Source organism: Myxocyprinus asiaticus, chromosome 5 (genome assembly GCF_019703515.2).
Source record: "Myxocyprinus asiaticus isolate MX2 ecotype Aquarium Trade chromosome 5, UBuf_Myxa_2, whole genome shotgun sequence".
Taxonomy (NCBI): domain Eukaryota; kingdom Metazoa; phylum Chordata; class Actinopteri; order Cypriniformes; family Catostomidae; genus Myxocyprinus; species Myxocyprinus asiaticus.
In genome coordinates this window covers 24,737,570-24,765,292 of record NC_059348.1, presented here as the reverse complement: position 1 = coordinate 24,765,292, position 27,723 = coordinate 24,737,570, and the positions used below count along the sequence as shown (strand labels likewise).

At 41.6% G+C, this 27,723-nt stretch overlaps 1 protein-coding gene across 1 annotated transcript in view; it reads left to right on the top strand.

The window, feature by feature from the left end:
• The window catches only part of LOC127440388 (dihydropyrimidine dehydrogenase [NADP(+)]), a 231,188-nt gene that overhangs the window by 149,519 nt on the left and 53,946 nt on the right, over window positions 1-27,723 (top strand). Inside the window, exon 16 of the mRNA XM_051696916.1 lies at window positions 8,731-8,814. Within this exon, the coding sequence (XP_051552876.1) occupies window positions 8,731-8,814 (84 nt within the window). The remainder of the gene's footprint in view (window positions 1-8,730; window positions 8,815-27,723) is intronic.

Below are 27,723 nucleotides of genomic sequence, written 5' to 3'. Positions count from 1 at the left end.
CCATGCTGCTGACTCAACGTGCTTTGGGTCGGAAGGTAAACACATTGGAGCTGATGCAAAAATGTCTGATAGGAGCTGCTTCTCAGTAAGTCGACACAATGCGGCCGATCCTATGGTACTGTAAATCTTGGAAACAGCATGCCAAATTCCTGTGTGATCATATTGCTCAAACTATTTATGTATTTGTATATATCTGAATATTTTGCTTACTAAATTTAAAATCAGCATTTTTTCATGGGATTGTAGTTCATCTTTCCTTTTCAAATTTTTTTTTTTTTCTTTTTTTCTTTTCAGATCCAAGTTTGTAATGTTGATATTAATTTCGGAGCTGGTTAATTTGGTTTATTGTTTAGAATTCTTTTATGAAGTACTTTACAAAATCCCTATGGAAAAAAAATGACTGGGAAAAATACTTACAGAACCAAGACAGCTGAAAAAAGTGTACTAGCACTGTTGTGTTCTTTACTAAATATCTGCACACTCTGAACACCATTTATCCAATCAGATTAGAGGACCAGTACTAACTCAATTGTTTCCACCTGTTTGGATTTTGGTGTCACACTTTCCTTTCTAAACATGCTGGGGGCAGGGCAGCAGGGCTTTGATCACACTAGAGTGGTTAGTTCTTGTCAAAGTTGGTGTCAGATCTGATCAATGTTCGCGTTGAGGCCTCTGGCTGTCTAATGGAGTGTATCCATCCATCCTCCACTTACTGTTTCACTCACACACACAAACATCATTTTTCGTCCTGCAGGTAAGATGCAGCTGAAAGCCTGTTTTGTTTGTGAATGTTGAACATACTTGAAACTTTGAATAGTCAAGACCAAAATCATTTAACTCTGGGTCTGGGTTTACAAATGGACACATACTATGTATGAAATTCTAGAGTATACGGGAAGGAATCTGCAAGGACCTGACGATACAATATTATATGAATGTCTGAGTCATAATATGATAGTATCCTTATTAGGGCTGCCCCCGTCCAAAGATTTTCCTAGTCGACTAGTAGTCATTAGTTTAAGCCATTATTCGACAATTGTCGCACATTTATGATATTAATTTAATTACTTTGGGGAGCATCAGAAAATGGTTTGAGTTCCAGGGCTGAGAAAGAATGTTATAAGTAACATTGCTAACAATGTTCAACATTACAGAGAAATACTTAACCGTAAAAATTAGCCTTTAAAATATAAGTTTTACAAGTGCATGCACAAAGCGAGCGGCAGCGACATGTAATGATTTTGAATGTGTTGGAAAAACCAGCAAGGAGACTGTCTGAACATTTTGTTAATTTATAAAGAGAAATGCACATTAAGTTAAATATGCAGTAAGCAAGGTACTAATTTAGCTTCCCCACTCCCCACGAACACTTGGATAAGCCTAATAGCACATATTAATCTAGGTTATCTAACGTTAGAGCGAGTGGCCATGCTAAGTGGCTAACGTCAGGCTACTTACATGTTTCAAATGATAAGCCAGGTTTGAGGTCAATGAATGATAGGCAAACGTTTGCCTGCAGAGTTTGCATGTCACCTTCTTGGGGTCATCCTTTACCCTCTCAAAATGATCTCACACTTTGAATTTCCTGCCTGACATAATTACCACATTGTCCAGCCGTGTAAACAATCATGTCTGTCCATCACTGACTGCGTGACTTCGCCACTTCCTGTGGAGTTTTTTTTTTTTTCTGTGACCAACTGACCAATCAAAACTTGGTCGACCAAGACTCTTCTCATCGACTAACGTTTGTTTGACTATTCTGGGGCAGCCCTAATCCTTATTATGGTTAGTGTATTATGATGCAAAATTGTGATATATTGCAATAATTTACTTGTTTCTTGTTAATCTTCATTAGGCTTCAGGTTTTTTTTTTTTTTTTTCAAGTGTTGAGCATCCTATGTTTACTTCGTAGAGCCATAGTATGCCTGTATTAGTTAAAAAAACAATGACATGAGGGAAGATCATACCTTAATTCCAGCCTGTACAGAGGATCTGTACAGACATCCTTAGAAATGAAACAAGCTATAGATTGATATTTTATTTTTCTAAGTTTACATTTTGGTCAAAATTGTTTTTTGACATAATGCTACAGTAGGTTTTCACACTCTTGCTCAGAGGTGCTGTTCTCTTTTCCCCAAAAAATTCATGTGAAAATGTAACTAAAAATATTTATTCTTGACATTAGAAGATGAATACAGTATCATGATAAAATATCACAATACTTAGGAAATATCAAAATACTTTTAAATACCAATATTTTCCCTCTAGTCTAGAGTCTATTTATGTGCATGTCGATCAGTGCAACAGATGGCTTTTGTTTTCCATTCAAGTGGAAAGCTTTGATGTGATTTTCTTTTTACTATTTATGGATAAAAGGTTATTATCTTTGCAGTTTTGCTGTTGTATCAGGTACATAAAAGCCCTTTCTCATAACACAGGTGATCCTCTTGTTTCCATCCATGCCATTGTTCGAATTCACAAATAGAATTACTTCAATTCCGTCATTGGTTGGTGGAACTGAACCGCTTTCTTTCCAATAAGTCCTGTTGTAGCCAAAGCAACATGGCTCGGTCGTAAAGTGGTAGTCAACAACTGTGAATCATTTTCAGAATGTTCCATTGACAGTTCTTAAACTTCTGCGTTCTTCTTCCTATGTGAACAGAACACCCCACTAAAATACTCTGACAGTGTTTCTTGCACTGTTTCCTCAGTAGCGTTGCATTCAACAACCTTGTCCAATTTGCAAACTAATGATTCTTATGGTTCCCTTTTAATTAATTCAACCAAAAGACTAACAAATCAGTCTTGATCTCATGAGCTATTAGTCAAAAACCTCTAAAATAATCATTAATGAAAATAAGTACAATTGAATTCTGAGCTAGAATCGTTAAATTAAACTTCTAGATAAAAGGCCACCAATACACAAAAGCAATTTTTTCTTGTTTTCTTTTTGTTTCGTCCATGCCATGATAGTGTTTCCTGCACTGCTATTCAGTAGCCTTGTCCGATTTGCAACTAAAGACTCTTTCCATTCTTTTTAAGGAATCATCCAGAAACACTCACAATCACATCTCATGAGATATATTTTTCAATAAATTTAAGACGCACTCATTGAATTGGTCGAACAGATCTTGATTTGTTTAATGCTCTTCAAGTAATTGCTTTCATATTAAAGTACTTAATACTTTCAGTGCTAGTAATCGAGTACATGTAATCTGGATTACGTAATCTGTTTACAAAAATCAAGTACTTGTAATTAGAGTAAATTACATTAAAAAAACTCATCATCAGATTAGTTACGTTTGTATGGATTACGTGATTACATGTTAATCAGAATATGGCAGTAAATAGTTCATGATTGATTTCCCTAATTCTTCTTTTTTTAAATTTTCCTTCTAAATCAACCTACTGCTGATATACATTTGGTAAATTTTTTAGTGTTTTTGGAAGAGGGGGGAGGGTTGTGGAATTGCACACACACAGAACTCACACTAGCCACTGGCCAGGTAATTATAACACTGAAGATGGAGCATCTTTCAGCATTTGACCACTGAATTTACTAAAAATATTTTACATTTAAGGAGACACAGGGAAAAAACATTACTGTGCAATGTAAACACAGTTAATATCCTTTCCACTTCTGTGTCAGATCTACTGAACCATTTGAAGGTGTGCTTGCATGTTTTCTTAACTTTACATTGCATATCTAACCAACACCTGATGAACACATTTTAATTGTACTTAAAGTTATTTGAATTATCCTGTGTGTCATAGAACCATGTGTCACTATGTATTTAGAAAGGTTTCGTTCATCAAATTTATCAAATTGCCCAAATACATCTCATTTCGTAATCACAATCTAATCTACACATACCTGTAAATGCTGAACCGATTGTATTAGCACAGTAAAGTTAGTTTTAGTTTCACAAATTGCTTTTGTATTTTTGTACATATTTTGATTAAATGAATATCCCTAACCCTAACCAAAATGAATCAGATTAGATTACAAAAAAAAACCCAGTAATCCAAGAGATTAAGTTACTAATTAAAATTTAGTCATCTCATTTGTAATTAGTACAACTCTGAAGTAATCTACCCAGCACTGAGTACTTTCAGGTACTAAAAGCATTGTTAATGGAATCGTTAAGTGAAACTAGAATCTGAACTAATATTGTTAGTAAGTAAAATGATTAAAAGTACATTTCTGCTTAAAAGGCAGTACACGAAAAAAGTACACAAAAGTACTTTCTTCTTGCTTTTTTCTTGTTTTCGTCCATGCTATTAGTAGCATTCACAAACAGAATTACTTCAGTTCCATCATAGGATGCCATCTTTTCAATAAATCAATGTCTTGGTCGCAGTTGTCGTCGACAAACGCAGAATGGGACCGTAGAATTCTAAGGTGCACTGTGCATAAATATCATCTATTCTTGGTTGCAACATTGAGTTATTGAGTTCACCAGCCTCTGGAAACAAAGAGCAGCACAAGAAGTGTTCAACAGGGGCTTTATAAATTTGGTTACCATGGCCATGCAGCTGCATACAAATCTAAGATCACCATGTGCAATGGCAAGCATCAGCTGAAGTGGCTAAAATCTCGTCACCATTAGACTCAGGAGCAATGGAAATGCATTCTTTGATTAATCACTCTTCACCATCTGGCAGTCTGAAAATCAGATGTAGGTCTGACGGGAGAATCTGAATCTGACAGAGAATGCTGGCGGTGTTACCTGCCTTCCACGGTTGCATATTGCCAGCTGTAAAGTTTGATGGAGGAAGAATAAGAATAGTCTGGGGTTGTTATTCATGGTTTAATCAAGTTATTTTTAAGAAATAACTTGATTACAGTTATCACAAATGTGAGTTTTAATTTAATAAATAAAACAGGGCTCATCCAATCAGAATTTTGAGTTGGAACTAACCATTTTATAATAACATGTATTGTCAGTCAGTGTTTGGGATTGACTTACTTGACTTATTTACTTACAGGTGTGAGTCTTGAAATGTCCCGTTTATACAACAGTGTACAGTAGATGTTTGAATGTTGTCTGTATGAATGAACAACCAAGTCAAGCCCGTATTCTAACATCTGTGACCATAGTGACAGTGACTAAAAGATGGCAACATCCATAACACCGGCATGTCTTATCACAACTGCCGCCACATTATTAAATAAATGAGTCAAATCGAGGTGCGAGTTCATCCATCAGATCATAATTAACCGACAGCGGCTTTGAATGCTTTTTAACCACATGCAGAGTGCAGCTTTTGTGTCGCACGGCTCACGCCCGTGAGCACTGCAGCCGGTGGAAGACAATGGCTGAATCTTCGGATAACACGCAGCTCATTTCTCCATTATGGAGCCAGAATGATCTCAAAAAGAATATATTTACAAAATACAATTGAGAGCACTGATATTTCCCAGATTACCCACAGAAATACTTCACACTTAAATAAATTCAAAACGTTTTTACAAATACGTATCTATTAAGTTCTTGAATTAATTTGCATCAGAACATTTGTGAATGTTGTTACATTTATTTATGGATCGTTGAATCTGCGTTTGCAAATCGTCATGTGTGTGGATCGCTTTGGATTTGTGTGTGGCTTTTTTTAGACTTTCCTGACAGGTTTCGATTCACAAATTGTGTTTTTTTAGGAAGTCCTCTTTAGCAAATCACATTGAGCTTTCAATCCACCAATCATAACACAGCTTGCTGAACTCTGGTGGATATTGGTCGCATTCAATCGTTGTTTAGTGTTTTCACGTTACCATTGTTACTTATTCATTCCTATGAGAACAACGGGGAGAAATATCTGATGCGATTTGGCTATTTTAACAATGAAAAACATGATGAAAATCTGTTGTGTAGTTTTTTGCATTTCAGCACTTCAGACAAAGCCAAAAAACCCGGAACTAATTTTTTAAATTTGCCTTTCATCCTAAAAAATAGAAGCCTAAAGAAGACCACTGTGGCTACAAACTTTTGAGTCATACAGTTCAGTAGTCTCAGTACAGCAGTTTACATGTACGATTTTCATGTTAATGTTTATTTGATTGGGATCTACAACATTTAACTGCTTTGTTCACATCATAAACACATTTATTTTTATCTTTTAACTTAACTATTAAAGTGTTTTGTCCACACACAATTATATTTTGAAATTATTCTATACACACACAAAATATATATATTTAAGAGGTGAAACCTGTGATATGGCTGATGCGATTTCAATGGAAGACCTTTAATTATTTTAATTTGACAATTTACAGTGTAAGAACTTTGTTTGGCAGTAAAGACAGTGCTAATGGAGATACATTCATACCCAGTACTGTGTACCTAATCATTTACAGCAACTTTGAATGGTAAGCACAATATCCCCTGAGATGTTTGGTAATGATTAAAGTATGAAGACCAATATAAGCAGCACTTCACTCTGATCATGTCAAATTTTCTCAGGTATCTTGTCTTGTTCTCTGATTTTAACTCATCATTAAGTCTCTGCTGGAACCGCTGTTATGATGATATGATGATTGATTTAATCTTGAATCTGCTAGAGTGTTTCTTAAACACACTAAACCACGTATCCAGTATTTGGTCGATTGCAGCCACAGCGCTCTTCTTTAGGCTTCTATATGGTTGAAAGGCAATAAAAAATCAGTTTTATTGCTTTGTCTAAAGTGCAAAAAACTACACAACAGCTTTTCGTCATGTTTTTTGTTGTTAAAATAGCCAAATCTATCGGATATTTCTCCCTATTGTTCTCATAGGAATGAATGAGTAACTATGAATGCGACCGATATCCACCAGAGTTCAGCAAGCCGTGAAAACGGGAAATGCTAAACAAGGATCAAAAGGTGTGTTATGATTGGTGGATTAAAAGCTTAATGTGATTTGCTAAAGAGGACTTCCTAAAAAAAACGCAATTTGTGAATCGAAACCTGGCAGGAAGGTCTCAAAAAAGCCACACACAAAACCAAAGCGATCCACACACATGTGACGATTTACAAATGCAGATTCAACAAACCATGAATAAATGTAACAACATTCACAAATGTTCAGCTTGATAGATACGTATTTGTAAAAACATTTTGAATTTAAGTATTTCTGTGGGTAATCTGGGAAATATTTGTGCCCTCACTTGTATTTTTATGAATTTATTTTGAATTTATGAATCAGATTTTGTGAATGTGAATTGTGCTGTGCTTTTATGAATTGTGTTTTGTAAATTTATTCTTTTTGAGATCATTCTGGCTCCATACTTCGTCTCTGTGAGGTAATAAAACCCCACATGAAACACGAGACACATGCGTGTTCAGTGCAGCATGGCTCTCACTGTACATGACATAAATAACAATTAGTTGTCCAGTACGGTTCCGTTCACACAGCACCGGTTTGCCAAGAATGCGATTTTGAGACCTGAAAATTTGTGGGTGTCAGTTCGGTTATTGAATGCAGTTGTCACACCCGTAAATAACCGTCCTGTGTGTGAACGTAACCATATTAAGCACTCAAAACAGGTCTGACAACTGTATTCTGCTGCTGTGTGAACGTGGCAGTAATATAGTCAAATATACAGTATTTAATCATATTATTACAGATTTTGGAACTGATACAAGAGAGAGAGCTAACAACTCTATTAACTGGACAAGCAGGCGTGATTATGGGCTGATGCAGATCATTTCAAAATAGCCAAATGTCAGGCGATACATCTTTAGATTTGATAATATTGGCCTATCACTAACCTCAACCCAATCAAAGGAGGGATGAATTAGAACACTCAACATCAATACTTAACCTCATTAATGCTTCTGTGCATTAATCTTTATCTGCATGGAAGGAAAAAATAGCAATATTCCAGCTTTTAGTGGAAACCCTTTCCAGAATAGTGGGGTCTGTTATTGCAGCAGGGACCAACTTCCTATTATTCGCCATGATTTGTGAAATGAAATGTTCACAAAGCAGATTTCCTCATACTCTCGGCCATATAATAAATTATGCACCCTACACATTATCAGCACACCTTGGACAAGATTTGCACAGTTCAATCTCCTGCCTGCCTTGTCTGTCATTTTGTGTCTCTCAAACCCAACCAAATTGCTCTCTCTCACACACACACTCTCTCCCTCTCTGTCTTCCTTTTTTTTTTTTCTCTCCACCCTAATGGCTGTCAGGCTTTAGGAAAGCCATGGCTGTGCGTCTGAAGCAGCAGGTTTGTAGGGTGTGTAGTGGAGAAATCATTCTGGCTTTCCCCATTTCAGTGCAGTTCAGAATGGCCGCCAGAGCGTAATTGCCTGTTGAATGCTTTCCCACTTTCAGCACCCTCGCTCACTCACCCACTCCCCATCCACCTGAGCTGCCTTTTTTCTGCTTCCCTTTAAAAATAAAATAAAAAATACAATTGTGGCAGCTTTGACATGTCAAAGAGTTCTTCTAGGTCTATTTTAAGAACACCATTTTATGCTTTTTGAATGCTGGGAAGTGCTCAGGGTTTTTTTCCTCCTTTTTGTTATAGGTTTGTCTCATCTTCATTGTGCTGCCTTAGGGAAGCTCCCGCTGTTTTAAATATGTCATTTGTGACCTGTTTGTGAGGTGTTGAAGTGCCTCTGCATCATTTTCTACTTTGTTTTTGCTGGTGTGTAAATGTTGCCCATTTTCTTTTGTTTCTTGCAAGTGCACAAGTGGCCAGATGATAATGGTGTTTTCTTCATTCTCTCTGACTCAACAGGACTCTAAAGCTGATGCTCTTGAGCTGAACTTGTCCTGTCCTCATGGCATGGGTGAGAGAGGTATGGGACTGGCCTGTGGACAAGTAAGATTTTACACTTACAAATATTCGCTACACTAATGTCAGATCATAATCTGAAAGAATATACTTTCAATAGCCTTGCTGAGGAATCAGCCTAAATGCTTCTATTTTGCATTTTTCTCATTAAATACAGTTTTTTTTATTTACAAATAATATTTTCAGCGTAACAATTTAAGTGAAATTTTTAAATGAAAAATGATATGTATTTCTTATAATTTGGTATTTTTGCCTGAATTTTTGCCACCTTTTGCTTTGAAGACAGCATGCATTGAGCTGGCACGTTTGTGCTCAAAATAGAGCAGAATTATATATATATATATATATATATATATATATATATATACTGTATATTAGGCATGTAATGATACAAAAATTTCACGATATGATAGGATACAATGCACAGCCTCATGATACGATACAAAAAAATAAAAAAAACAGCACCCACAAATGTTTCGCTCAAACTTATTCAAGGATTCAACATAAATGTCTTTTAAATCATAAATGACACAACAGTGTCTGACATAGGCAACAGAAACAAAGCTCTATAATAAAGTAACTTAAACAACAACACTGCATTTATTTTGTTTGACTATAATAAGAAAATCTCACAACTCACAATTTTCATGTTTTTTGACATTTGTCTACACTAATTTATTTTTGTATATCACTTTTAACAATACAAGTTGTTTTAAAGCAGCTTTATAGAAAATCATGCCTTAATGTCTGAAAGCCCCCAGTGATCAAGCTAAAGTGACTGTAGCAAGGAAAAACTTCTTTGAATGTTATTTAGTGGTGAAAAAAAAAACTTGAGAGGAACCTGACCTCTGGTTTTACGATATATGTACATAATCCAATATTATTTAGCGGCTTAAAGCAAAAACCGATCACCACATGTAATTTTTTTGGCCTCTTCCCCGTTTCACTTTGCATGTAAACTTTACCTCCATTATTACCAGCTTATAACATGTGCGCAAGCATTGTGTTCATATCCATTTACACTTCAGCGTCAAAAGCAGAGAATAACAGTGTGACAAGGAGGAGGGCGTGGCCAGGCCGTGATGTAGCACGGCCGGTGCTGAATCAGCTGATCGGCGGGAGAGCGAGATAAAGGGACGGCCGGAGACACCGGATCGAGAGAGAGAGAGATAGACGTACGCAGCCGTGCTGCACATTTGTTTATGTTGGTTTAAGTTTACCATTAAAATTTATGTTTACTGTTCAGCCGGTTCCCACCTCCTTCTTGCCCGTCCTTTGTGTGTTACAAACAAGTGTCATGTAATCGCAGGTTTCTTACATTGTCAGATTTTTAATTAAGCTTGTTTATGTTACTTACGAGCATCTTGCTTAGTGTCATACTCCGTGTTGGCTGGGAGATGCTGGCTGTTAAATGCAACTTTGCTTCTGCTGTGTTTCTGCATCGCAAATCCACCGATTGGCGCGGTGATGTCGGCGTAAATTAAGCGACATGTTTGATGTATTGTAGCACTGGGACATGATGCTGTTGTTTAGCAAATTCGACAAGCTTTAACGCTACAATCCACTTGCTGTTTGCCATCAATCTTCTCGCCTATGTACTGTAGATATGTTGCTCTGTTTTTCCTGGAAGCACTCAGTGCCCCCTCACCGCGGAGGAGATTGTTTTGCAGCTCTCAGTGTTGCGCTGCTTGGTTTTCATTACACTATCAAGGGCGTAGATTTGGGCGTAGATTATATATATATATATATATATATATATATATATATATATATATATTAGTAGTGATTAAGAGTCAGACACACTGGGTGTGGCGTCAGGCCTCAGTGAGGCATTTATTTAAAATAATAAAACACCAAAAAGGGAGAATATAAAGTTTCCATGGGGATAATGTCCCAAACAGGGGAATCTGACATCCTTGCAGTGGGCTATGACTATGTGAAGGACAGGGTTAGGTCCAGATATAATAGGCCAGGACCAGTGGCCGTGACGCGCTACCCCTCCGTGGACCGTGTTGTGAGGGGTGGCGGCTTCTCCAGAGCGGCTCGGCTTCCCTGGACCGTGGCATGTGAGGGGAATAGCCGCACAGCATCCTGCCTGTCGACCACAACACGTGCTCCAGTCCTGGGCATCGCATTTAATTTGCGCCGGGCACTGCGCCCCTTCTCTCTCCTGCCCACTCCCATCGGGAGCCTAGGAAGGGCAGCTGATTTAAAGAGCAGGGTGTCGCTGACCTCAGGGAAGGAGGTCATTATGTCACAATATGTCATTTCTTTGTTTTTAATTGTCCAAAATGCTAAAACCTTTTGGTTATTTCAAGGTTTAAATGTAATTTTGAATCTCATATTTTCTGTGTGGACCTTTTCTCAAAAGTTCAAAAGCTTTTGATTATTATATGTATCAACTTTTTATATGTGTTTTAATAACACTTATGTTTACCAACTTGTTTCAGTAACAGACAATCTTTACCAAACTGAACATCTTAGAGTTATATTTTGGAATTTTGGCACATTTATTGAGAAGTCAGCGGATAAGTATAAGAAAAGTTTAGGCAGAAGTGGGGAAATGACACAAGCGCAGTGCAAACATACGTGTCCTTGCATATGTGTACTACCTGTCTGGCCACATCTCCACTCCCAAGCTGGTCTAAACTGGTGTTTTTTTCAGCAGGGAGATCCCATCAGCTTCACAAGATAATAAAATGCAGAAAAATATACAGAGCAGATCAGGAGGCATCTAATGGCAAACATTGTGATTTCCCTTCAGCTTCATTATGGTTGTGTGGGGAGCAGGAGCTGTTTCCCCTCAAACAGGACACAAAGCCATTGTGCTCCTGCAGAGGCTCTAAACGAGCCCCTCACACACACACACACACACACATACACACACACACACACACACACACACATAAACACACAAATGAAGCTAATCACAGTCTGCTGCCTCATGGCAGCTAACCTCTGTGTGAACTAACACAAGGCAATATCATTTAATCACAGTTTGCCACACGCTCTCTCGTGCTCTCTCTATTGCTGGGTCTCTCTCCGTCTGTGTGTCTGTCTCTCTCTCTCTCTCTCTTTTCCTCCTATTTATTTTTCCATGTCTCTCAGTCTTGATCGCCCCCTTCTTCTTTTCCCCATCTGTATGTTGCTCTTTGCAACTTATACAGTGAGGAACAGGGGGTGGGCTCGTTGATTGTATGAGAATAAGTAGGAAATTGTGCAGCGGTACATAAATGTATGATTGCAGCCCCATACTGTTGGGTATTTAACCAGAGAGCTTGGCCCTCTCTCTGAACCCTGGAGCGTATGGCATATTGGGCTTATGCAGCTCTGTCTGGACACAGCACTGTCAGGGGGGAAAGTCATTTACATCTTGCAAAGGCACAAATCAGACTTACAAAAATGTAAATATGCTAATTTCTCTCACTGAGAGCAAAGGAGAACTTTGGGAATCTGAAGTGTGGCATTGTTTTGATCCAGGTAGTGCAGAATCTGAACTACATGTTTTTCTGTACTACTGTCTGCTTAAAATTAAAAGTATCATTCACCCAAAAATTTAAATTCTGTCATCATATACTCACCATCATTATGTTCTGAACCTGTATGACTTTCTGTCTCCTTTGGAGGACAGAAGGAGTATTAGACAGTATATTAGTCTCAGTCACCTTTCACTTTTATTGAATCTTTTTTCCATAAAATTAAAAGTGAACTGTGACAGAGGCTGTCATAGTGCTAACATATGCTCCAGTGATCTAAAGAAGAAAGTCATGGCTTTGGAACAAAGTTGAGGAAATTATGACAGAATATTCTGTTTTGTGGTGAACTATCCCTTTAATGCCAACTTTTAAGCTATAGCATTGAATTTCTTTGGATATGATGTACATTTCTTCTCGACTAGTTTTGATTTAGAGCCCTGATTTTACATTGGACAAGTGGCGACCCAACTCAATACCAAACCCGTAATCTCTGTTCAATGTGGGTTGTGTTTTCTTTTAAAGTGCATAGTTTTGTTCATTATTTAAGGATGAAAGCTTGTCACTTAACAGTATTGTGCCAAAACACTGTAGAGTTTAATTGGATGCTGAGTCTTTGACTTCAACGACAAAAGATATTTGAAGCTTTTTCATCTCCTTTTATCCTATTTATTTAGCTTATTTTTGCTTATTTTATCTTAGTTATACACAATTATATAATTTGTTGCATTTTATCATTTGCATTCAGTATTGTTTTTCCCTTCTGTACATGACCCTATCAGACCAGATCTGCTATCCCTCCGGTTGAAAATCTCTGGTGTATATTACAGTCGTAAGTGCATGTACAGCTTATAGTAGCTATCCATGGTACTGAAATCAGTCACATATTGTTTTCTGCAGACCAAAGTAGTTTCCCTCCCAGCTTGATTTATATTTATAGGACCTTCTTTTGTGTGATATTGTCTGTAGCAGACAAGATTTTTGGCATCAGTGAAGAATGGATTACTTTACATCATCTTCTGTGACTTCAAATGAGTCCTTAGTTTCATATATTACTGCCTTAGATATGTATTATATTCACTGATAGCCCTTCTGTGTTCTAGACCAAACAGTACAATCAGTGTATAACTATGCATCCAGCTTTATTTTCAATGGAAATCTGTTGATATAAGAATTCAATTGTTAATGTAATAATTGCAGAAACTGCAAAAGATGATTAAAGGAATAGCTCACCCAGAAATTTAAATTCTGTCATAATCTACTCACCTTCATGTTGTTCCAAATTTGTAGGACTTTCTTATGTGGAATACAAAATTAGATGTTTTCATGAATATCATGGTCCATCTTTTCAAAACAATGGCAGTGATAGTGGCTCACTTACAACCCCAATTTAAAAAAAGTTGGGACAGTATGCAAAATGACAATAAAAACAAAAAGGAGTAATTAGTAAATTCTATTCACCCTGTGCTGTATTGAAAGCACTACAACACATTATTTAATTATTTTTTTTTTGTTTTGTTTTTTAAATATACACTCATTTCAAATCAGATGATTACAACATGCCCCAAAAAAGTTAGGACAGTCGAGCATTTTCATTCGTTATGCAGGTCTTCAACTGCTCAATTTTACGGGGCCTTCCTTGCCATATTTTGCGCTTCATAATGCGCCACACATTCTCAGTTGGAGACGGGTCAGGACTGCAGACAGGCCAGTCTAGCACCCACACTCTCTGCTTACGCAGCCATGCACCTGTAATCCAGGCAGTATGTGGTTTGGCGTTGTCCTGCTGGAAAAAGCAGGGACGTCCCAGGAAAAAATGGCATCTGGATGGCAGCCTATGAATCCAAAATTTGTACATATCTTTCTGCATTAATGGTGCCCTCACAGATGTGCTAGTTACCCATGCCGTGGGCAATGACACCCCCATACCATGACAGACACTGGCTTTTGGACCTGATGCTGTTAACAGCTTGGATGGCCCTTTTTCTCTTTGGCCCAGAGAACACAATGGCTGTATTTTCCAAAAACTATTTGAAATGTGAACTCGTCAGACCACAAAACATGATTCCACTGTTCTGCTTTCCATCTCAGGTGAGACCGAGCCCAGAGAAGTTGGCAGCGCTTCTGGACAGCATTGATGTTTGTCTTCTGCTTTGCATAGTAAAGTCTTAACTTGCATCTGTGGATACAGCGGCGAAGAGTGTTGACTGACAAAGGTTTACTGAAATATTCCCGAGCCCATGTCATGATATCCATTGCAGACGCATGACGATTTTTAAGACAGTGACATCTTAGGGATCATAGATCACGCACATTTAGAAGTGGTTTTCATCTTGCCCTTTACGCACTGAGATTTTACCAGATCCCTTTAAACTTTTAACCATATTGTGCACTGTAGAGGATGAAATGCCCCAAATCCTACCAATCTGTCTTTGAGGAACATTGTTCTGAAAGTGCTGGATTATTTGCTGCCACATATGTTGGCAAATTGGCCTCAACCCATCCTTGCTCATGAAGGACTAGGCATTTTTGGAGGCTTCTTACATACTATAACCAATTGCTTCACCTGTTTAACATCACTTGATTCATATCACCTTGTTATTTCAACTCATCAGATTGTTATTAGTCCTAAATTGCCCATCTCAGCTTTTTTGGAATGTGTCGCAGGCATTCATTTCCGAAATAACGTATAACTTTAAAAAGCAATGCAGTTGATTAGGTAAAACATGAAGTATGTTGTCTTTACACTGTTTTTGTTTGAATACAAGTCAAAATAAATTTACAAATTACTCCTTTTTGTTTTTATTGTAATTTTTCATACTGTCCCAACTTTTTGGGAATTGGGGGTTGTAAAAAAGAACCCAAAAATATGATAAAAGAAGTCCATGTGACTCAGGCATCATATTCCAAGTCTTCTATATGCATTTGATAGTCTTAGTCATTTTGCTGTGTAAATCATGAAGCCTGTTGTGCATTCCTTAGCACAATGAGAGAGGCTCATTCACAGTGGCTCACATTATTTATGTGATAACTTGTGTTATTTTTAGCACTTATGTCTGAAATTCATACGAGTTTAGAATGATGAAGGTGAGTAAAAAAAATAAAATAAATTTGCATAAAAGAGACGAGAAACATCACGAGCTGGCTTTGATATAATGGACGGAAGTTATTTAAATATATAATGAATAAAATCCATAGCAAAACATTCACACTTATGATATAAATAATTTAATTTGAATTGGACAGAGGTAATAAAGTGGCTGGAGTCAAAATAGGAACAAGGTGTCAACTGAAGGTACATTGATCACACTTTAATAAATTCAAAATCTCACTTTAATAAATTCAAAATGCTTTCACAAATATGTATCTATCAAGTTATTGAATTCATTTGCATAAAATATTTGTTGAATGTTGTTACATTTATTCATGGATTGTTGAATCTGCATTTGCAAATCATCACGTGTGTGGATTGCTTTGGATTTATGTGTTGCTGTTTATTAATTTTTTGGAGTCCTCTTTAGCCAATCACATTGAGCTTTTAATCCACCAATCATAACACGCCGTGCTGATCTGACTCAAGAAGAATAACGTTGCGTTGTTTTACGCAATGTGCCTGCATTAGTGCACAGAGAGGGACTTTTTCAGCATTTCAACATAGCAACAGACCATGTGGCCGGTAACCACACTTTCTGAAGAGAAGCCAGCAATCTTTAAAATTAAGAGAATCATATTTTAACTCTAGTGTTTGTAGGAAGGTCATAGTAATCACAGGTACCACAAGAGTGGGGAAACGTCCTGGTTACTTGCGTAGCCTCCATTCCCTGATGGAGGGAACGAGACGTTGTGTCGATGTAGTGACACTAGGGGTCACTCTTGGGAGCCCGAAACACCTCTTGTCTTTGATAAAAGGCCAATGAAAATTGGCAAGTGGTATTTGCATACCACTCCCCCGAACATACGGGTATAAAAGGAGCTGGTATTCAACCACTCATTCAGGTTTTGTGCTGAGGAGCCGAGACAAGGTCCAGGCCATTTCAGTGGGTAGTCCAGCATTGTGGCAGGAGGGACACAGCGTCTCATTCCCTCCATCAGGGAACAGAGGTTACGCAAGTAACCAGGACGTTCCCTACCTGTCACTCACTCGACGTTGTGTCGATGTAGTGACACTAGAGGTCCCTATACGAAACGCCACAACTGGCTGAACTGTGTTATGTGAACTGGCGGTGTGTGATGGGCAGACCACTGTGTGCCTCATGGCCAGCACACCAGGCTGACACGTAACCTCCCCCAACGCTGTTATGAGTGTCGAACGGCCCTTCAGGGACAAGTTGACTGCCCAAAAGGATAGAGACAGGCTAGCCCAGTCCAGGCTAGCCTCTTATCCTCTCTTTTTTTTCTCTCCCCAAAAAAAAGAGTGAAATTTGTTAACCGACTGGGGCCACCAGGTCACTCCCATGGGGAAGACACCGCGGAGACCACACCCCGCCCAGAGGGAGTGGGGGGGGGGGGGGGTTCGGCGGGTATTTTGAGTGGAAATACATCACATTGTCTTGCCGAGCTTTGTCGGAAGTATGTCATGTGAAGAAATCCCAAGGTAGGTCCTACCCTACGGGGGAGGAGTTTCTACAAACATGGTGATTGGGGCAGAGGGGCCTCTGCCCAAGGAAGACGCAGTTTACCAACAGGGAAACGAATTAGCGGAAGATATACATCGCATGGGGTTACCTATGGGGAACCAACACATGCAGAGCACCTATCCCAGTACAGGGCTTAGTTAGCACATGTACTGAGCCGGCAGCGAGTTTCTCCACAAACTCGTCTGCCACAGGGCTCGGAGGAAGTCATCCAGGGAACACAGTTTGTGAACACTACTGGGAGTCAACAGTGCATGTCTTCAGCTCAGGGGAGTTGAAAGGCACTATGCGCAAGCGATACACCTGGCCAGCTTTCCCGGACTTCCCTGCTTGTGCCCGCTGCTCTGCAAATGTCTGTTAGAGAGGTGCCACTGGTCAAGGCCCAGGAGGTCACCACACTCCTGGTAGAATGGGCTCGTAGCCCTGCCGGGGGCGGCACGTCCTGAGCGTGATATGCCATTGCTATGGCATCAATGAGCCAGTGGGCGATCCTCTGCTTGGAGACAGCGCTTCCTTTCTGCTGTCCACCAAAGCAGATAAAGAGCTGCTCAGAGACTCTAAAGCTCTGCGTACGACCCAAATAGATGCATAAAGCGCACACCAGACACAGCAATGTCAGGGCTGGGTCTGCCTCCTCCTGGGGCAGCACTTGCAAGTTCACCACCTGATCCCTAAAAGAGGTCGTGGGAACCTTGGGCACATAGCCCGGTTGGGGTCTCAGAATCACGTGAGAGTAGCCCGGACCGAACTCCAGGCACGTTTCGCTGACAGAGAACGCTTACAGGTCTCCTACCCTCTTGATGGAAGTGAGCGCAGTCAGGAGGGCAGTCTTCAAAGAGAGTGCCTTAAGCTCAGCTGACTGCAGGGGCTCAAAGGGGGCTCCCTGTAGACCCTGAAGAACTACAGAGAGATCCCATGAGGGAATGAGGCGCGGTCTGAAGGGATTCAACCTCCTGACGCCTCTCAGGAACCTGATGATCAGGTCGTGCTTCCCTAAGGACTTACCATCCACTGTGTCGTGGTGTGCCGCTATAGCGGCTACATACACCTTCAAGGTGGAGGGGGACAGCTGCCCTTCCAACCTCTCCTGCAGGAAGGAAAACACCGATCCGACTGCGCATCTCTGGGGGTCTTCGTGTCGGGAAGAACACCACTTAGCGAACAGACGCCACTTCAAGGCATACAGGCGCCTCATAGACGGGGCCCTAGCCTGAGTGATCGTGCCTATCACCGCGGGTGGTAGGCCACTTAAGTCTTCCACGTCCCGTCCAGGGGCCAGACATGGAGATTCCAGAGGTCTGGTCGCGGGTGCCAGATGGTGCCCCGCCCCTGAGAAAGAAGGTCCTTCCTCAGGGGAATTCGCCAAGGGGGGCTGTCGCGAGGAGCGTGAGGTCCGAGAACCACATCTGGGTGGGCCAGTAGGGTGCTACCAGGATGACCTGCTCCTCGTCCTCCCTGACCTTGCACAGAGTCTCCACTCTCCCCTGAGGGTAACCTGTCGTGACAGCGCGTCCGCTGCAGTGTTGAGGTCGCCCGGGATGTGAGTGCCTCACAGCGACTTGAGGTGCTGCTGACTCCAGAGGAGGAGACGGCGGCGAGTTGTGACATACAACGGGAGCGTAAACCGCCTTGACAGTTGATGCATGCCACCGTTGCTGTGTTGTCTGTCCGAACTAACACATGCTTGCCCTGGATCAATGGCCGAAACCTCCACAGGGCGAGCAGAATTGCCAACATCTCGAGGCAGTTGATGTGCCAACACAGCCGCGTGCCCGTCCAGGAGCTGGCAGCTGTGTGCCCATTGCATACAGCGCCACAGCCCATTTTGGAGGCATCTGCCATAACCACGACACGCCTGGAGACCTGCTCTAGGGGAACGCCTGCCCGTAGAAATGTGAGGTCGTCCAAGGGCAGAAGAGGCGGTGACAGACCGGCGTGATGGCCACGCGATGTGTCCCGCGGTGCCATGCCCATCTCGGGACTCGAGTCTGGAGCCAGTGCTGAAGCAGTCTCATATGCATCAACCCGAGCGGAGTGGCCATCGCTGAGGATGCCATATGCCCCAGGAGCCTCTGAAACAGTTTAAGTGGAACCGCTGTCTTCTGTCTGAATGCCTTCAAACAGGTCAGCACCGACTGTGCGCGCTCGTTCGTGAGGCGCGTCGTCATCGAGACTGAGTCCAACTCCAAGCCGAGAAAAGAGATGCTCTGAACCGGGAGGAGCTTGCTCTTTCCCCAGTTGACCCGAAGCCCTAGTCGGCTGAGGCGCAAGAGCACCAGGTCCCTGTGTGCACACAACACATCCCAAGAGTGAGCTATAGGATTAGCCAATCGTCGAGATAGTTGAGGATGCGAATGCCCACTTCCCTTAACGGGGCAAGGGCTGTCTCTGCGACCTTCGTGAAGATGCGAGGGGACAAGGACAGGCTGAAAGAGAGGATCTTGTACTGATACGCCCGACCCTCGAATGCAAATCCCAGGAAGGGTCTGTGTCGAGGTAGAATCGAGAAGTGGAAGTACGCATCCTTCAGGTCTACCGCCGCGAACCAATCTTGATGCCGGACGCTCGCTAGAATGCGTTTTTGCATCAGCATCTTGAACGGGAGTCTGTGTAAAGCCCAGTTCAGTACTCGCAGTTCCAAGATTGGCTGCAACCCACCGCCTTTCTTTGGTACAATGAAGTAGGGGCTGTAAAGTCCCTTCTTCATCTCGGCCGGAGGGACAGGCTCTATCGCACCCTTCCGTAGGAGGGTAGCGATATCCCCATGCAAGGTAGTGGCGTTCTCGCCCTTCACCGAGGTGAAGTGGACACCGCTGAAACTGGGCGGACGCCTGGTGAACTGAATTGCGTAGCCGAGTCGGACGGTCCGGACCAGCCATTGCGATGGGTTGGAAAGCACAAACCACATGTCCAAGCTCCGGGCGAGGGGGACCAAGGGGACAATCTCTTCAGACGTACCGATGGGTGGGGCCTCACGACGGGGCGGAGTCTGAGGTGCCACGCCGTGTCGTGGCCAAGCTGAGTTCAGGGACATCGAAGCACTTACCTGGCTCCTTGTGACCACCCCCAGAGCAGCCTGGGACGGGGGAGGAAGAGGCCTGTCCTCGTGACCCGTGGGGACCATCACATCGGGGGCGGATTTGTGCCACAGCTGGGCGGGGAGACCACCGCTAGAGCGCCAAACCTGCCAAAATGGAATGGTGGATGGTGGTCGTGATGACGGCCGTGCGCACCGGGTATGTGACCCAGGGAACAAGGAAACCGCTCTTTTGCTGAACTCTTGGGTACCACAGCCACTTGGGCATGTGGCGAAATTAAATGAAAAGGTAACAAAAGATTCTCCTCCCAGCCCTCCACCGGGGGGTGGAGTGGTCTGCTTACCAGCTTCAGAGCAGTGGGTTTCATCGTCCCTGGGCCGCCCGTCTCAGGGGCGCTTCGAAGCTTTTCGCGGCTTCTTGGCGGCCGGCCATGAGACGGGTGGCGTCTGCTTCCTGCGGTGAGCTCCACGCCAGGGCTGGGCCGCAGGGGCGGGCTGCGGCAAAGCTGGTGCAGTCACCGCAGTGGGACGCCCTTGGCGACGAGCAGATGGGGTGTGGGATCTTGAGCTGCGCCGGGGCAGGATGTGCCGGATAGCCTCCGTCTGCTGCTTCACCGCCGAGAACTGCTGGGCAAAGTCTTCGACGGTGTCGTCAAACAGGCCAACCTGGTAAATGGGGGTGCCAAGGAAACGTGCCTTGTCGGCCTCTCCCATCTCAACCAGGTTGAGCCAACGGTGGCGCTCCTGGACCACCAAGGTGGACATCACCCGCCCGAGAGACCGCGCCGTGACCTTCGTCGCCCGGAGAGCGAGGTTGGTCTCCGAGCGCAGCTCCTGCATCAGTCCTGGGGCGGAACTACCCTTTTGCAGTTCCTTTAGCGCCTTCGCTTGGTGGACTTGCAGGAGAGTCATGATATGCTGGGCGGAGGCGGCTTGTCCAGAGGCACCGTAGGCTTTGGCCGTCAGGGACGACGTAAACCTACAGGCTTTGGATGGGAGCTTTGGGAACCTATGCCCGCAGAGCTCCTTATCCACCAGGGGGATCGCCGAATAGCCCTTGGCTGCCCCACCATCGAGGGTAGTGAGGGCGGGGGAGCTGAAAGATTGGGACCGGGCAGTAAAAGGTGCCTCCCATGACCTTGTTAGTTCCTCGTACACTTCTGGGAAGAAAGGAACTGGGGCGGGGCATGGCTGTGAGCGAGCCCAGGAACCAATCATCGAGCCGCGAGGGTTCAGGGGAGAGCAGAGGGTTCCATTCTAGCCCGACGCTCGTGGCTGCCCGGGAAAGCATGTCCATTATCTCCTCGTCAGCCTGTGACTGCTGAGGCTTCGCGTCCGACTGGACGAGCCCGCTCTCCGATGCTGCACTCGAGAGCTCATCACCTTCGCAGGCTCCGAACAAGAGGTCAAACTCGCCATGAGACGAGCCGGCGGACTCATCTGGATGGCCGATTGGGGCAGACGAGGGTGCTGGGGAATGGGAGGTCCGTGGAGGGATACCTGACGGAGGTGGTCCCATTGGGGTCCCCAAATCGCCCCCAGTGCTAGCCCCACTGGCCTCATACCCGTAGGTAGAAGGACTGAGACGGGGAGCCGCTGGGGTGGCTTGCTTTCTTACGAAGGCAAGCCGCGACTGCAACGTTGCCATGGTCATGTTCTCGTAATGAGTACATGATTCTTCCATGAACGCTGTCTCTGCGTGGGTAGCGCACAGACACGAAAGACAGCGATCGTGACCATCAGAAGGCGAGAGATAACGACCGCAACCAGGAATAACACACAAACGGAAAGTCATCTTTAAAAAGACACGTCTTTAAAAAGACGTTCCGTGTGTGCCACTCTTTTAGAGAATTATACTCTTTTTTAGAATATACTCTTTTATTTCTGTCGAAGTGCCCAGGGGCGTTCTCTGCAGTGCACCAGTGCAGAGGGGGGAGAAGCCGCTGAAATGCGCCGTCAGATCCAGCAGAGGTGAATGAACAGCCGTGGGAATTCAGCTCAGTGAGCATCGAACGTTCAGCTCCGAAGAGAAAATCTGAATGAGTGGTTGCATACCAGCTCCTTTTATACCCGTATGTTCAGGGGAGTGGTATGCAAATACCACTCGGCAATTTTCATTGGCCTTTTATCAAAGACCAGAAGTGTTTTGGACTCCCAAGTGTGACCCCTAGTGTCACTACATCGACACAATGTCGAATGAGTGAAAGATAGGGAACTGTGAATAATTCCTCTTTGCCATGGTTTGATAAATGTAACAATTTCATTGGTTTCATTAAAACAACCTATGTTTTAATTATGAAAAAATTGTTTTGCAGTCACATTATATGGATTGAATTTACATCATTTTAGCCAGAAAACCATAGGTACTACATTTAAAATTGCTAGTAATTGAAAGGTAAATGGTATCCAATATTTTTAAAAACAACAACAACAAAAAAACACTCTTACCCACCTTATTGAACTTTGGCAGCCTCTGAAATGTGTTGCCAAACTACTGGGAGCAACATTGTTTAGGAGGGTTGGCTGACAACAATATGTCAGTAAGAGCATTGTTTAGCACCTGCACTGATGATGAGCTTGCGACAGAGGTGAAGAACTCTATACCAGATGCTGGATAACGGATGGTCCTAGGGGCTCTCCTGGCACAAGGACACTGTGTGCAGTGGGACAGAATGTGTCCATCCAAGTACATGTGCATATAGACACTAACCACAAACTAATCAGGTATGTGTGCATTAGGGTTGCGCGGTATACCGGTACTAACGAAATATCGCAATACCAAAAAAATTTAAAAGGTATGATATCTTCCCTTTCCTAATTTCGGTACCATATTATACAGTATGTTGCCATCAACACAATGTTATGAGATGTGACTGTTTTGAAATTAAATCAATGACAATTTGAAAATACAATTTCTAATATCTCGATATGGCCAAGTGTGATCATTGAACAGCTAGAGATGTAATTAAATATACAGTCACATTTGCTGCACACTACAGAGTGAATGAGAGGTGCCGCTCTGCTCTATGATCTACTTCACACATGCACGCACACACATACACAAACGTAACACACAGTGATGCTTGATTTTCATGCAGTGTGTGTTTAGTGTTTGAATAGCTGTGAACACTCAAATCTCCTTCTCTGGTGCAGCTCGGAGATTTCAGCTCGCGAGTCACAACGGGAGTATTCCAGCATTATTTAGAAGCTTGATATAGCTAACCCATCAAAAAAGGAAGAACTCAAAGGTTTATCAAAATACAAGTCCCATTAAAATGAAAGCTCTATTCAACTGGATGTATGAAATTGAAGACATAAAAATATACAGTTGAAGTCAGACATTTACATACACCTTAGCAAAATACATTTAAACTCAGTTTTTCACAATTCCTGACATTTAATCATAGAAAACATTCCCTGTCTTAGGTCAGTTAGGATCACTACTTTATTTTAAGAATGTGAAATATCAGAATAATAGTAGAGAGAATTGTTTATTTCAGCTTTTATTTCTTTCATCACATTCCCAGTGGGTCAGAAGTTTACATACACTTTGTTAGTATTTGGTATCATTGCCTTTAAATTGTTTAACTTGGGTCAGACATTTTGGGTATCCTTCCACAAGCTTCTCACAATAAGTTGCTGGAATTTTGGCCCATTCCTCCAGACAGAACTGGTATAACAGTCAGGTTTGTAGGCATCCTTGCTTGCACAAGCTTTTTCAGTTCTGCCCACAAATTTTCTATCGGATTGAGGTCAGGGCTTTGTGATGGCCACTCCAATACCTTGACTTTGTTGTCCTTAAGCCATTTTGCCACAACATTGGAGGTATGCTTGGGGTCACTGTCCATTTGGAAGACCCAATTGCGACTGAGCTTTATTTCTTGGATGATGTCTTGAGATGTTGCTTCAATTTATCCACATAATTTTCCTTCCTCATGATGCCATCTATTTTGTGAAGTGTAATCAGGTTTTTTTTTCATTAATGTTTTCATTAATACTGTCAAGCTCTGTTGTGCAGCATTTTATTTTACCAAAATAAAATTGCAAATTTTTGTTTTATATTTTCATTTGATTAAAGGTGTATGTATTAATTTGATTAAACACCATTTGATCATTAGTCTGCATGCCATTCTTTATGTAATGTGTATTCACATTGGGGGAATGATTGCAAAGTACTTTCAGAGTGTAGTTGGTAAAAATAAAAATCTCTCATTTTCAGGTACAACAAATACACACTACTGCTATTTACACTGGCTTTCTGACTCAACAGTGTGTTCTCAGGGAAAATGTGTGTCATGTTTGTGAGTAATTTATTTCTTGGCACTTTGAATGTTTCAAGGGATGTCATGTTTTATTAGGTACAACATTATAATCTTTGGGGGAATAGATAGTTATTTGTGAAAGGTATGATTTTTTCTTGTTTGTTCTATTTGCACTATCTGTCTTTAAAGAAGTATTCTCTTTCATGAATTTACATCCACACCTGTTAATATTTATTCTACAGATAATGTACCTAAAGAATGATATTTAATCATTTGCAATTACATAGTATAAAAAGCATTATTAACCTATAGCAAACAACAATTGCCCTGACACTCTGTGAGTGAACATGGGTTTCCACTGAGGTAACAGTATGTATTAAAATAGAAACTTATATATTTTCCAACCTTTACTGTTGTCACACAATACTACTGTTATCTCTGCATGGCCTGCTAGTCCATAATCGATTGTGTGTAACTGTAATGCATCGTAATGTTTGATGTTCATTGCTGGTAAAACTGTTCATAATCAGAACTGATTTGACTTATATGTTGGTGTGCTGACAACTTAAGTTTGTGTTTTTGTTTGTCCTTTCATTGTCATAAGGGCAATCTAGTACGTGTGTAGAATGTCAGAGCTTTACTATGGAAATAAGGATATGGATAAGGAGATATAGACCCTAATATAGACTAATTCACATACAAAAGTGGATAGACACATTAAGTTTGTTTCCTTTAACTATGCTGTGCATTTTGCCAAAAAGTGGCTTTTCACAATGTTTTGATCAGCATTTGGAAAAATATATAAAACAACATGTCTGTACGCTATTTTTGAAAATACAGAATAAAGTGTCTCTGGCGTGATGTCTACATGGGAGTTACAAGTGTCTATCACAACATCCTGCAGACCTTGGAGGACAATCACCTGTTAGTTATCAGCAACAGCATCCATTTACTCTGCTGCCATTTTGTCTTCCTGACACACATCCAGACAATCTTGTTCACAAACATGACATATATTTTCTCTGAGAACACACTGTTGAGTTCATAGCATCTCAGGGTGAGTCAGAAAGCCAGTGTAAATAGCAGTAGTGTGTATTTGTTGTACCTGAAAATGAGAGATTTTTATTTTTACCAACTACATTCTGAAAGTACTTTGCAATCATTCCCGCAATGTGAATAAAGATTACAATTGTGATATAAAGAATGGCATGCAGACGTACCTGATTAGTTTGTGGCCAGTGTCTGTACGCACCATTTTCTTGGATGCACACATTCTGTCCCACTGCACACGGTGTCCTTGTGCCAGAAGAGCCCCTCGGACCATCCGTTATCTAGCTTCTCAGCTCATCATCAGTACAGGTGCTCTTACTGACATATTGTTGTCAGCCAACCCTCCTAAACAATGTTGCTCAAGAGACTCCCAGTAGTTTGGCAACACATTTCAGTGGCAGCCCAAGTTCAGTAAGGTGCCACATCGCCACATCATATGTCACACACACCTAATTGCAGGTAGTCCAGTGTCCACAGCCTGTCTCTCTAAGACATGCACCATACTGTGGTGGAGAATGTAACTGGAGTCGCTGGAGAATGCAACACTTTAGTGATTCCTAAGGAATTAAGAAAAGAAAAAAAAAGACATTCAGACCTTACTGAACATATCAGAGCTTTAAACAAATAACTGTGCTGATGTTGTCGCAGGATGACAAGCTCTAGGCGTTGTCAATAAATCAATACTTCTACATGCATAAATATGTTCCATTTTTGTTACTGAATAAAGAAAATATAGAAATCAAGTAGTTGTTGACTTAAAATACACTCGGATCACTGAATAATCATGAAATAATGGTGTAAAGCTACAATTGTACCATTTTCCTTTCAATCACTAGCAATTTTAAATGTGGTACCTATGGTTTTCTGGCTAAAATAATGTAAATTCAGTCCATATAATATGATTGCAAAACTATTTTTTCATAATTAAAACATAGATTGTTTTAATGAAACCAATGAAATTGTTACATTTATCAAACCATGGCAAAGAGGAATTATTCACAGTTTTCCCCAATCTTGTGGTACCTGTCATTACTACGACCTTCCTACAATCACTAGAGTTAAAATATGTTTCTCTTAATTTTAAAGATAGCTGGCTTCTCTTCAGAAAGTGTGGCTACCGGCCACATGGTCTGTTGCTATGCTGAAATGCTGAAAAAGTCCCTCTCTGTGCACTAATGCAGGCACATTGCATAAAACAATGCAATGTTATGCTTCTCGAGTCAGATCAGCATGGCATGTTATGATTGGTGGATTAAAAGCTCAATGTGATTGGCTAAAGAGGACTTCTCCAAAAAATATATATATAGCCACACACAAATCCAAAGCAATCCACACACGTGACGATTTTGCAAATGCAGATTCAACAATCCATGAAAAAAAATGTAACAACATTCACAATTTTCTGATGAAAATTAAATCAATAACTAGATAGATACATATTTGTGAAAACATTTTGAATTTATTAAAGTGAGATGTATTTGTGTGGGCAATTGAGGAAATATCTGTGTTCTCAATTGTGTATTTATGAATTCTATTTAGAATTTATGAATTGGATTTTGAGAATGTGAATTGTGTTGTGCATTTATTAATTGTATTTTGTATATATATTATTTTTGAGATCATTCTGGCTCCATATTGATGTGTCTCATAAGTGTTGCAAGCCTCACCGGGACCTGGTCTTCCTGGATATAAAAGGAAAAGCTTTTAGATACATCTATCCAGAGGAGTCTCTCCTCCTCCATCCAAAGCACAAGCCCTGAGCTCGGAGCCTTGAAATTCAAGCTTATAAACACTTGTCAGCCGGAGGCCTTTAATAAGCTGTCATAGGCCTTCCCAGTGCCGCTGAGCTCCCCTCTGTGAGGACATTAAGTTCTTACAAGCAGCATCTGTTTCAGGGCCAGGCACCTGCTCTGTGGCTACAGCCCCTGCCTCTGGCCCTGGTGCTCTGCTAATGCTTTTTTACCTTCGCCTGACCACGCTCCCCGCTGTTAGCCACTATGTTTTAGCCTTGCTACCAGTGGCCCGCACACACAAACATACACACACTTATTTGCTCGTAGACATCTGCTGGCTAGCATCCATTATGCTCCTGGAAATCTTAATGTGCTCTCAATCTCCTCTGCAAGCCTGAAGGTGCTGTTTTTTTCTCCTCACTCAAGCATTTCATTCCTCAGAGCGCTCAGGTCCCTGGCGCCGCTATCCCTGATCACCCCATATCCACCTCTACCTCACACTTTCTCTCAAATTCTTGTCTCTGTTTTCTTGTTTTCTCTATATTTTTTATCTGTTTTTCTTTGTTTTGGTTTTTTTTTTTTGGGGGTGGGGGGTTCTATCCTCTCTATAGATGAACATTCTGGTTGCTACTCTCTGACAAGATTTAGTGTGTGTGAATGTGTGTGTCTTGTTTGCCAGCTTGGTTATAAATGCTTGCTGCCCACATCCCTCCCACGGCCCATACTGGTGGCTATTTTCCTCCAATG